The 12,740-nt window shown below is 29.7% G+C and overlaps 1 protein-coding gene across 1 annotated transcript in view; it reads right to left on the bottom strand.

The window, feature by feature from the left end:
• Nucleotides 1-3,079: 3,079 nt before the first annotated feature.
• Nucleotides 3,080-12,740, bottom strand: part of Gasp (Chitin binding Peritrophin-A domain-containing protein Gasp) — a 100,017-nt gene continuing 90,356 nt past the window's right edge. Inside the window, exon 5 of the mRNA XM_075292068.1 lies at nt 3,080-3,812. Coding sequence (XP_075148183.1) covers nt 3,758-3,812 — 55 coding nt within the window. The 3' untranslated portion in view covers nt 3,080-3,757. The remainder of the gene's footprint in view (nt 3,813-12,740) is intronic.

Here is a 12,740-nt window from a genome sequence, read left to right as displayed (position 1 = left end):
TTTGTCTGCAGGCAGGTCAAGTTCGAAGATGGACTATATCGGTCCAGGTTTTGATATAGTCCCCATATAAACCAACCTCCCGAGTTGGGGTCTTGGGCTTATAGAAATCGTAGTTTTTATCCAATTTGCCTGAAATTTGTAATCTAGAGGTATTTTATAACCATAAAGAGTTGTGCCAAAACGGTGAGTATCGGTCCATGTTTTGGTATAGCCCCCATATAGACCGATCTCCCGATTTGGGGTCTTGGGCTTATAGAAATCGTAGTTTTTATCCAATTTGTCTGAAATTGGAAATCTAGAGGTATATTAGGACCATAAAGAGGTGTGCCAAAAATGGTCTTGGGCTTATAGAAATCGTAGTTTTTATCCAATTTGTCTGAAATTGGAAATCTAGAGGTATGGTGAGTATCGGTCCATATTTTGGCATAGCCCCCATATAGACCGATTTTACTTCTTGGGCTTATAGAATCCGAAGTTTTTATCCTATTTGCCTGAAATTGGAAATCTAGAGGTATTTTCGGGTCATAAAGAGGTGTGCCGAAAAAGGTGAGTATCGGTCCATATTTTAGTATGGCCCCCATAAGAACGATCTCCCGATTTAACTCCTTGGGTTTCTAGAAACCGTAGTTTTTATCTGATTTGCCTGAAATTGTAAATATTCTGGTATTTTAGGCTCACAAAAACGTGTATCGGATTATGTTTTCATCGGTCCATTTGATAATGCCTCCATATAGACCGACTTCACTTCTTGAGGGTGTGGAAGGCGCTCTGATCATGAAAATTGCTTGAAACTCAATGTAAAATTTCCAGATTTTACTTCTACAGATTTATGATTTCAAATCAAGGCATTATTTTATAATTTTCTTGCACGCTTACAAGAGATGTTAATGATTCCTCTAAAACTCAAACAAAAATGGTTCTTATAAATCCAGAATCTGATATAGTCCTCATAGGTGAAATCTTTAAATTTGTCTTCGGGAAGTGTCCTCAAGTCCTCAAGCCCTCCTGAAATTTCAAAGGAAACCCTAATATTTGGTTCATGGCGGTGGGTATTTAAGATTCGGCCCGGCCGAACTTACTGCTGTATATACTTGTTTCTTCTTCATATGGGGCCGTTTTGCCGCGATTTCGACCTTCAAACGCTCCAATAACGCCATATAATAGTCACGATGGTTTTTCCCTTCTCAAGATAATTGATAAAAATTATTCCATGCGCATACCAAAAAACAGTGGCCATTACTTTGCCAGCGGACTTTTGAGTCTTTCCACGCTTCGGAGACGGTTCACAGGTCTCTGTCCACTTAACCGACTGTCGATTGAACTCAGGAGTGTAGTGATGGAGCCATGTTTCATCCATTGTCACATATCGACGGAAAAACTCGGGTGTATTACGAGTTAACAGCCGCAAACACCGCTCAGAATCATCAACACGTTGTTGTTTTCGGTCAAATGTGAATTCGCGCGGCACCCTTTTTGCACAGAGCTTCCACATATCCAAATACTGATGAATGATATGACCAACACGTTCCTTTGATATCTTTAAGGCCTCTGCTATCTCGATCAACTTCATTTTACGGTCATTCAAAATCATTTTGTGGATTTTTTTTGATGTTTTCGTCGGTAACCACCTCTTTCGGGAGTCCACTGCGTTCAACGCCCTCCGTGCTCATTTCACCACGCTTGAATTTTGCATACCAATCAATTATTGTTGATTTCCCTGGGGCAGAGTCCGGAAACTCATTATCAAGCCAAGTTTTTGCTTCCACCGTATTTTTTCCCTTCAGAAAACAGTATTTTATCAAAACACGAAATTCCTTTTTTTTCCATTTTTTTACAATAACAAAAGTTGCTTCACAAAAGACGCTCTATCTCACAAACTAATTGACTTACATACGTGAAATTTTGACACGAATCATTTGAAGGTTGGTACTATATACACTAAAAAAAAAAAGCATACCCGGTTCCAAAGATGTTGTCTTTACTTTAAAAAATTTGGTATTGATTCCGAGCCAAAGAAGCGGAGAATTCAAGTAAGGATACTTTTAAGACACAATTCCCTTTTAAAATCGGGTTTTGTGTACTTGCTTCTAGGAAGCAAATTTTAATTTTTCGCTTTTTTAGCTTTTTTTCTTCATATGCTATCAAAGTCCTTTAAAAACAAGTTAACGACGACTTTATTTTCCAAATTAAGACTCGACTTCCAGTAGAAATTATGCTATGTTTCAAGTAAAAAACGTCTTTAAAATAAAGTGTTGAAAAACATGTCCTATATTTGAACGATTTTTTGCTTTATAGTCAAGATGCAAAAAGACAACAAATTTAAAGACAATTTCATTAAATGTAAAGATTTTTTCTAAATTATTAAAGTCAAGTTGACCTCAGCCCAAACATTTTTTCTTTCATGTTATGATATCCATTTTTAAATCAAATCACTTAATTATAAGGACAATACGACTTCATTGAAAAGTTTATCGACCTTTGGTCAAGGAAAAAAACTTTTTGACCTCACGACAATATTTTTTTCAGTGTAAAAATAATATGCATTTAATATTAATATATTAGGGACGTCATCTATGTGTCAGACCGGGGACTTATCAGCCAACCTGTTAGAGACGGACATCGCTAAATCGACTCAGAATTTAATTCTAAGACGATCGGTATACTAAACGATGGGTCTCAGACTTTTGGCGTTACATACAAATGCACAAACTTATTATACCCTGTACCACAGTAGTGGTGAAGGATGACCTATAAATAGCGAGAAACTAAAAATAACGGGGTATTCCAAAAACTGTTCCATATTTTTTTAAATTTTTTTTTCGAATTCAGCAGATTAAAATACATAAGAAAAGTTGCCTCTTATAAGGTGTACATGAAAAAAAGTGTAAACTAGTGTAATTTGGCAATAGCAAAAAATACCAAAATATTTTGCAGAATCAATAAAGGACAATATTCTGATGGTATGTTTGAATGGTATAGTTTTAAACATATATACAGACTCTCGTATAATGCAAAGGTATTACAAGTTTAAGTCATATGATACTATACAATAGACAAAACAATAATTACATACAATATATTTAAGTACTTTAGTCTAATATTTATTATGGAACAATTAAAATTTATTTTAACTTAATACATTTGTTAAGCTTTACTATATATCTAGTGAATAGATAGCTTCTATATTTCTATGTGTATATGTATAAAGGTGTTCATATTTATATATTTATGTACTTACTTAGTATTAGTAGATATTTATTTGTTTGTGTATATATGTGTGTTGATGTATTTATAAGGATATATATATATATATATACGTGTGTTGATGTATTTATAAGGACTCGTAGAGCATTGATGTATTGCTTTATAAATATTATTCTTTACAAATATTTTGAAAACTTAAGTGAAGAGGTGAAAATATGGATGAAGCAGTTACCTTGGCAGACGCTCGCTGTAAGCAAGTAATTGTCAATTTTTTCCTTATTTTGCCAAGTTGTTCTATGGGACCAGCAAAATCCACAATTTATCATGCAGTCTTTCAAATGCAAGGACAAAATTTATGCTAAAGTATCCTTATACATTTCACACAGACATTCATTTGCTTATTCCTCGGAAAATCTACTTCTGTTATAGCTAAATTCTTATATTCTTAAAGAAGAATCTGTCGTTTTGTCGTTATGATGTCCAGATTTTTCATATTCTCAGTTTTGTGTTTGGTTTTTTGAACATCATTTTCTTTGGGACTTTAGGGAAAATTTTAATAGCCCAACTTTTTCAAAGCTTTTAAATCGACATCTCCATAGTAATCTTCGCTGTATGTTTAACATGAATTGAAAGAGATAGCAAAAGAAATGTATGGAAAAAAAAGAGAAGGAAAGAAAACAAAACAAAAATAAATTAATAAACTTCAAAACAAGATAGAAATAAGTGCATTAAAAATATTTGCCATATAATACAGCATATAAATAGGATATAACTTAATTTACTTATATTTATGGGTATTACACTGAAGTGATTTAACTAAAAATAATTCGAAGGACGTTGTAATGTTGTTTGGACTGAACATTAATATGCTACTTCTTGTAGTTTACCCAAAAAGTTTACATTTGTTTCTAAAGTCGTTTGTTGAAGACGCAATATAGAAAGAACTCTTTTAATAGTTAGTGTTCTGAATCGCTATCGATTCATCTTTTGTGTAGCTGTCATATAAACCATCCACCTTCTTAAATGTCAACTTTTCGACTTTGTCGTCATCATTAAGAAAACTCGTCATTTCTCCCTAGGAAATTGCAATGTTCATCCGATTTGTTTAAAATTTTAAATCCAGAAGTATTTTAGGTCCATAAAAAATTGTGCTAAATTTGGTATTCTAACTGCACAACTTTAAAAGCACTTCAAAAAATGTCCTTCCAACTATACAGGAAATTCTTTTAATTCAATTTTTTAAAACTCGCTTTTTCATATTTTTTATGGGTAATTTTAATCTTTTTTTTGTTTCAAAGTTAAAAAAAAAAGTAACGATTATTTTATTTTTTTTATTTTTAGTATTTATTAATCAAATGACACAAATTATTTAAATTAAAAAAATATATCTAAATCCATTCTAGAAAAATTGCTAGTTGTTTAAAATATGTGAATTAAAAGCGTTAGAATCCATTAAAAATCATAAAAAAAAAGTATATACGGCCGTACGTTCGGCCAGTCCGAATCTTATGTACCCTCCACCATGGATTGCGTAGAAAGTTCTACTAAAAACTGTCATCAATAATCGAATAACTTGAGCTGTGTTTCCTTGCCAACTTAACCCCCGAAAGCCCAAGCCCGCCTTTAGGCGGGCTTCATTTAATAAGAAAGCTTTTAGTAAAAAACACCACAAAAATGGGCAACATAGAAAGAAAACGTATTTGAAACTATTCAACAGGCTTGCAGCATATGCTGAATTTTACCGTATAAATTTTTCTTGCTTAGTTCTCTTGCTTTGGTGTCGTTAACATTGAAATTTTAATCAGCTGGCAAAAAATTGGGGCATTAGAGGGTTAAAGCTTCTTAACATCGTCCTCTAAATTGTAAGTTAGTCAATACGTGGTATATATTACACAAAAAACAGATTAAATACGTATCTAATTCAGTTCTTGACCCAGTATATGGTATATAGGGATGTGTATAAATTACCAACGGATATTAAGTTTTGAGCGGTAATTAGAGAGCCGAATTGAAATATGGGGGTCGCTTTATAAGGGGGCTATATACAATTACGAACTGATGTGGACCAATTTTTGTGTGATTGGGGATAGGTTTATCTGGACCGATATGGACCAATTTTGGCATGGTTGTTAGCGGGCATATACTAGAACAATGTAAAAATTTAAACCGAATCGGATGAATTTTGCTCCTCTAAGTGGCTCCGGAGGTCAAATCTGGGGATCGGTTTATATGGGGACTATGTTATATATAATTATGGACCGATATGGACCTCTTTTGGCATGGTTGTTACATATCACATACTAACACCATGTACCAAATTTCAACCAGATCGGATGAATTTTGCTCCTCCAATAGGGTCCGGAGGTCAAATCTGGGGATCGGTTTATATGGGGCCTGTATATAATTATGGATCGATGTGGGCCAATTTTTGTTTGATTGTTAGAGACCATATACTTACACCACGTACCAAATTTTATTAACAATTTTTTCTATAGAAATAAAATTTTTACAAAATTTTCTATAGAAATAAAGTTTTGACACAATTTTCTATAAAAATAAAGTTTTGACAAAACTTTCTATAGAAATAAAATTTTGACAAATTTTCTATTGAAATAAAATTTTGACAAACTTTTTAATAGAAATAAAATGTTGACAAAATTCGTACCAAATTTTATTAACAATTTTTTCTATAGAAATAAAATTTTTACAAAATTTTCTATAGAAATAAAGTTTTGACACAATTTTCTATAAAAATAAAGTTTTGACAAAACTTTCTATAGAAATAAAGTTTTGACAAAACTTTCTATAGAAATAAAATTTTGAAAAAAAAATTCTAAGAAAATATTGACAAATTTATCTATAGAAATAAAATTTTGAAAAAAAAATTTCTAAGAAAATATTGACAAATTTATCTATAGAAATAAAATATTGACAAATTTTTCTATAGAAATAAAATTTTGACAAAATTTTCTATAGAAATTAAGTTTTGACAAAATTTTTAATAGAAATAAAATTTTGACAAAACTCTTAATAGAAATAAAATTTTGACAACATTTTCTTTAGAAATAAAATTTTGACAAAATTTTCTATAGAAATAAAATTTTGACAAAATATTCCATAGATATAAAATTGTGGCAAAATTTTATATAGACATAAAATTTTGACAAAATTGTCTATAGAAGTAACATTTTTACGAAGTTTTCTATAGACGTAAAATTCTGACATTTTCTATAAAAATAAAATTTTGACAAAATTTTCTATAGAAATAAAATTGTTACAACATTTTTGATATAAAAATAAAATTTTGACAAAATTTTCGATAGACATAAAATTTTGACAAAATTTACTATAGAAATAAAATTTTGACAAAGTTTTCAATAGACATAAAATTCTGACAAAATTTTCTATAGAAAAGAAATTTAATAAAATTTTCTATAGAAGTAAAATTTTGACAAATTTTTCTAAGAAATTTTGACAAACTTTTCCATTGAAATAAAAGTTTGACAAAATTTTCTATAGAAATAAAATGTTTACATAATTTTCTATAGAAATGAAATTTTGACAAAATTTTCTATAGAAATAAAATGTTGACAAATTTTCTATTAAAACAAGTAAGTAAAGTCTAAAGTCGGGCGGGACCGATATGGACCACTTTTGGCATGGTTGTTACATATCACATACTAACACCATGTACCAAATTTCAACCAGATCGGATGAATTTTGCTCCTCCAATAGGGTCCGGAGGTCAAATCTGGGGATCGGTTTATATGGGGCTATATATAATTATGGATCGATGTGGGCCAATTTTTGCTTGATGGTTAGAGACCATATACTTACACCCCGTACCAAATTTTACTAACAATTTTTTCTATAGAAATAAAATTTTTACAAATTTTTCTATAGAAATAAAATTTTGACACAATTTTCTATAAAAATAAAGTTTTGACAAAACTTTCTATAGAAATAAAATGTTGACAAATTTTCTATTGAAATAAAATTTTGACAAACTTTTTAATAGAAATAAAATGTTGACAAAATTTTCTATAGAAATAAAATTTAATAATAATAAAATTTCCTATAGAAATAAAATTTTGAAAAAAATGTCTAAGATAATATTGACAAATTTATCTATAGAAATAAAATATTGACGAATTTTTCTATAGAAATAAAATTTTGACAAAATTTTCTATAGAAATTAAGTTTTGACAAAATTTTCTAAACAAATAAAATGTTGACAAAATTTTTAATAGAAATAAAATTTTGACAAAATTCTTAATAGAAATAAAATTTTGACAACATTTTCTATAGAAATAAAATTTTCTATAGAAATAAAATTTTGACAAAATATTCCATAGAAATAAAATTTTGGTAAAATTTTATATAGACATAAAATTTTGACAAAATTGTCTATAGAAGTAACATTTTTACGAAGTTTTCTATAGACATAAAATTCTGACATTTTCTATAAAAATAAAATTTTGACAAAATTTTCTATAGAAATAAAATTGTTACAGCATTTTTGATATAAAAATAAAATTTTGACAAAATTTTCGATAGACATAAAATTTTGACAAAATTTACTATAGAAATAAAATTTTGACAAAGTTTTCAATAGACATAAAATTCTGACAAAATTTTCTATAGAAAAAAAAAATTTAATAAAATTTTCTATAGAAGTAAAATTTTGACAAATTTTTCTAAGGAATTTTGACAAACTTTTCCATTGAAATAAAAGTTTGACAAAATTTTCTATAGAAATAAAATGTTTACATAATTTTCTATAGAAATGAAATTTTGACAAAATTTTCTATAGAAATAAAATGTTGACAAATTTTCTATTAAAACAAGTAAGTAAAGTCGGGCGGGGCCGACTATATTATACCCTTCACCACTATGTAGGCCAAAATTTGTGTTATCATCTCAACTACTTCACATTTGCTGGAAGCTATATAAAGGAGACAATTTTTTTTACTTCTACAAAATCTCTAGAATTAAAATTTAAATCGGCTAACGCTATCCAGTTAATTGGAATAAACTTCCATTGAAAATGGGTCTAAAATGTGTAACAGTCTACCATATTTCCCAACTCTGGTGTACGTATATAAGGGAGCTATATCTAATCTGAACCGATTTTGACTAAATTTGACATGTATAGTTAGAATAATAATTCTGCTATCTATGCGAAATTTCACGTAAATGGGAGTGCAAATCGGACGGAAGATATATGAGTGCAAATCGGACGGAAGATATATATGGGAGCCATATCTAAATCTGAACCGATTTCAACCAAATTTGACTCAATTACCGATACTACTAACCGTACTCCTTGTGCGAAATTTGAAGCAAATCACGGCAAAACCCTGGATTTTGAGGCCATATAAGTTCAAATCGGGCGAAAGATATATATATATGGGAGCTATATCTAAATCTGAATCGATTTTGACCATATTTGGCATCGTTAAAAGTACCGCTTGTGCAAAATTTAAAGTAAGTCAGGGCAAAACTCTGGCTTTTGAGACCATATAAGTTCAAATCGGACGAAAGATATATATGGGAGCTATATCTAAATTACAACCGATTTAATCAAATTTACCAAGCATTGGTAGAATGTCAGTTCTACCCTCTGTGCAAAATTTCACGAAGATCGGTAGTAAACTTTGGCCTCTGTGGTCATATGAGTCTAAATCGGACGAAAGATATATATGGGAGCTATATCTAAATCTGAACCGATTTGGCTGATATTTTGCAAGATTTTCGAGATTCATAAAATATTTGGATGTACGGTATTTCAAGAAAATCGGTTGTAAACACGCTAACTATGACCAAATCGGGTGTAAATATATATGGCAGCTATATCTAAATCTGAACCGATTTTTTCCAAAACCAATAGCGATTGTCTCTGTCCCAAGAAACGGCCCTATGCCAAATTTGAGGACGATCGGACTTAAATTGCGATCTGTACTTTGTGCACAAAATTACATATACAGACAGACGGACGGACAGACAGACAGACAGACAGACAGACAGACAGACAGACAGACAGACAGACAGACAGACGGACATCGCTAAATCGACTCAGAATTTAATTCTAAGCCTATCGGTATACTAAAAGATGGGTCTGTGACCACTATTTCTTGGCGTTACATACAAATGCACAAACTTATTATAACCTGTACCACAGTAGTGGTGAAGGGTATAATAAAAGTTTGACAACATTTTAAATAGAAATAAAATTTTGACAAATTTTTCTATAGAAATAAAATTTTGACAAAATTTTTAATAGAAATAAAATTTTGATAAAATATTTAATAGAAATAAAATTTTGATCAAATTTTTAATAGAAATAAAATTTTGATAAAATTTTTAATAAAAATAAAATTTTGATAAAACTTTTAATAGAAATAAAATTTTAACAAAATTCTTAATAGAAATAAAATTTTGACAAAATTTTCTATAGAAATAAAATTTTGACAGAACTTTTTATAGACACAAAATGTTGACAAAATTTTCTATAGAAATAAAATTTTGACGACATTTTCTAAGAAATAAAACATTGAAAAATTTTTCTATAGAAATAAAATTTTGACAAAATTTTCTATAGAAATAAAGTTTTGACAACATTTTCTATAAAAATAAAGTTTTGACAAAATTTTTTATAGAAATAAAATTTTGACAAATTTTCTATAGAAATAAAATGTTGACAAAATTTTCTATAGAAATAAAATTTTGACAAAATTTTCTATAGAAATAATATTTTGACAAATTTTCTAAGAAATATTTACAAATTTTTCTATACAAATAAAATTTTTACAAAATTTTCAGTAGAAATAAGATTTTGACAAAATTTCCTATAGAAAAAAAACTTTAACAGAATTTTCTATAGAAATAACATTTTCATTCGTTTTGTTTTGTTATTGTCGGTTTTATTCTTTAATCATTGTTGTTGTTTTTTGATTTCAGCTTAAAACCATGCATTGACAAAACTACAAGTGTAGCTTAACCAACAGAGGAAAAAAATGTTTGTCAAATTTATTTTTGCAAAGCCCTATAGACTGCAAGATGGTTGGATGGACGCACGTTTCGGAATTACCACATTTCTCATCAACATCCACTACTTGCAGCAAAACTATCAACCAATTATCAGAATAAATTCAGGCAGTTCATTAAACCCAACAATGAACCACACTTGAACCTTCCGAAAAAAGGTTTTACATGATAGCCGACTTATGCCGAAATAAATTCGTACAAACATATCTCTTTTCCTTTTCCACCGTCAAACCATCGATTTGAGTGCTTCCTCAAAATAAACCAAAAAAAAAAAAAAAAAGAAAAAAGAGGAAGCACGGTCAAAATAAACCCAGCTATAGAAATAAAATTTTGACAAAATTTTCTATAGAAATAAAATTTTGACAAAAATTTCTATAGAAATAAAATTTTGATAAAACTTTCTATGCAATAAAATATTGACAAATTTTTCTATCAAAATAAAATTTTTACAAAATTTTCTATAGAAATAAAATTTTGCCAAAATTTTCTACAGAAATAAAATTTTGCCAAAATTTTCTACAGAAATAAAATTTTGCCAAAATTTTCTACAGAAATAAAATTTTGCCAAAGTTCTGATAATTGGTTGATAGTTTTGCTGCAAGTAGAGGATGCTGATGAGGAATGTGATAATTCCGAAACGTGCGTCCATCCAACCATATTGCAGTCTATAGGGCTTTGCCCAAATACATTTGACAAACATTCTTTTCCTCTGTTGGTTAAGCTACACTTGTAGTTTAGTCAATGCATAAAATATTGACAAATTTTTCTATCGAAATAAAATTTTGACAACATTTTCTATAAAAATAAAATTTTTACAAAATTTTCTATAGAAATAAAATTTTGACAAAATTTTCTATAGAAATAAAATATTGACAAAATTTTCTACAGTTATAAAATTTTGACAAATTTTCTGTAGAAAAGAATTTTGAGAAAATTTCTTAAAAAATAAAATTTCGAGAAAATTTTTTAAGAAATAAAATTTTGCAAAACAAGATTTTTTTAGTTTTTTAGTTTTCTTCAAAATTTGATAATTTTTGACTCGAGTGGCAACCGTGCATGGAAGCCAATATTTTTATCCGATGTGGTTAAATTTTAAAATTTCGAAGTAATTTAAATCCTATAAAGTAGTAAGACTTAATAGTCTTAGACTAAAAGCAAGCTTAAATTTCTTTATTTCGGCAAACCGTTTTTGTGACTCGTAGTCACTTCCAAAATCGATAAGTGAAGATCAAAGTCTTTGTGTCCAAGTAAACGTTGCTTTTTTTTACTTCATATAAATCTTTTTTGTATGTTTATTCCCATATCCTAATGAAACCACATTGGTGAATTTATATTGGCATATTATATCTTGAATGTGCCTTAAGAATTAAATCACCGTCGAATGCGATCACTTATAGCTCTTTGGGATCACATTAGGGCGCTAGGAAAACATCTGAAATCATGCTCGAAGGGCATTAGCTTATAACATATCGTTAGCTCACTTTTGGCTTCGTCCATAGGAAAATGTTTGAAATCTGGCCTCTTATATCACCTAGGAATTGAGTTAGCCCTTTTTTAAGTTTCAAACCTTCTCTTATGTATCTGTGAAATTACGTTAGCCCATTTTTAACTTCGGCAATAAGAGAAAGTCACAAACCACGACCAAAGGCAGGCTTCCCAGGAAGCAAATCTGATACAAGGGAATGCTATTCGGAACAATAAAAGAGCTTATGCGAAGGTTGCCTTTTATACTGGACAAACCAAGTATTGCAATCTGCCAACTTGCAGCTCTATCGTAAAGCTTGGAATTTTTTAGGTTATACGTACCAGAAAGTTTTGACATACGAACGCTATATGTGTTGTTTATAGCCACTTAAAAGATTCATCTCGCCAAAACATGGAAATGAAGCGTGAACATTTTCAAGAGATTATTTGCAGCTTTTGAAACCCTACTTTATTTAGGATTTGTATCTGATTTTCATGGGACCCATATTCGTAGCTCCTAAATTAAATACCTTGAGACTCGGATAAAAATTTTAATACAGGGGTTGTATTAGGAAATTTTACATTGTACGTTAACCCCAATTTCCACCGAGCACAAAAAGGGGTTACAATAATTGCATGCGGTTATCCAACTTTTTTTATATATTCATCCTTCGGCTATGGGACCAAGTGTGGCATTTTTATTCTCTGTGAGGGTTTGTGTGTGTGTGCCTTTTGTCTTTGTGGGCCATTCATTGGAAATACTAATTGAAAGATACAAAACTTAATAAGTCCATTCGCACCACAACAATACGTATGATGAATTCAATTCTCTACTATCTTTGTCGTCTGTTTTGATATAAGAAAGACATTTCAGTCACAGAAGAAACCACTTGTGTTTTTGGTTTTCATTATTCCAGTAAAATGGGAAAAAGTAGCAGAGAACAGTGTAGAAACTGCACAACCAACCACAACCAACACAAAACTGGTCGAATGCAACAAATCACAAATTAAAAGAAAATGTGTTG

This window comes from Haematobia irritans, chromosome 1, assembly GCF_050003625.1.
Source record: "Haematobia irritans isolate KBUSLIRL chromosome 1, ASM5000362v1, whole genome shotgun sequence".
In the NCBI taxonomy this organism is placed as follows: Eukaryota; Metazoa; Arthropoda; class Insecta; order Diptera; family Muscidae; genus Haematobia; species Haematobia irritans.
This window is presented reverse-complemented; position numbering and strand designations above follow the sequence as displayed.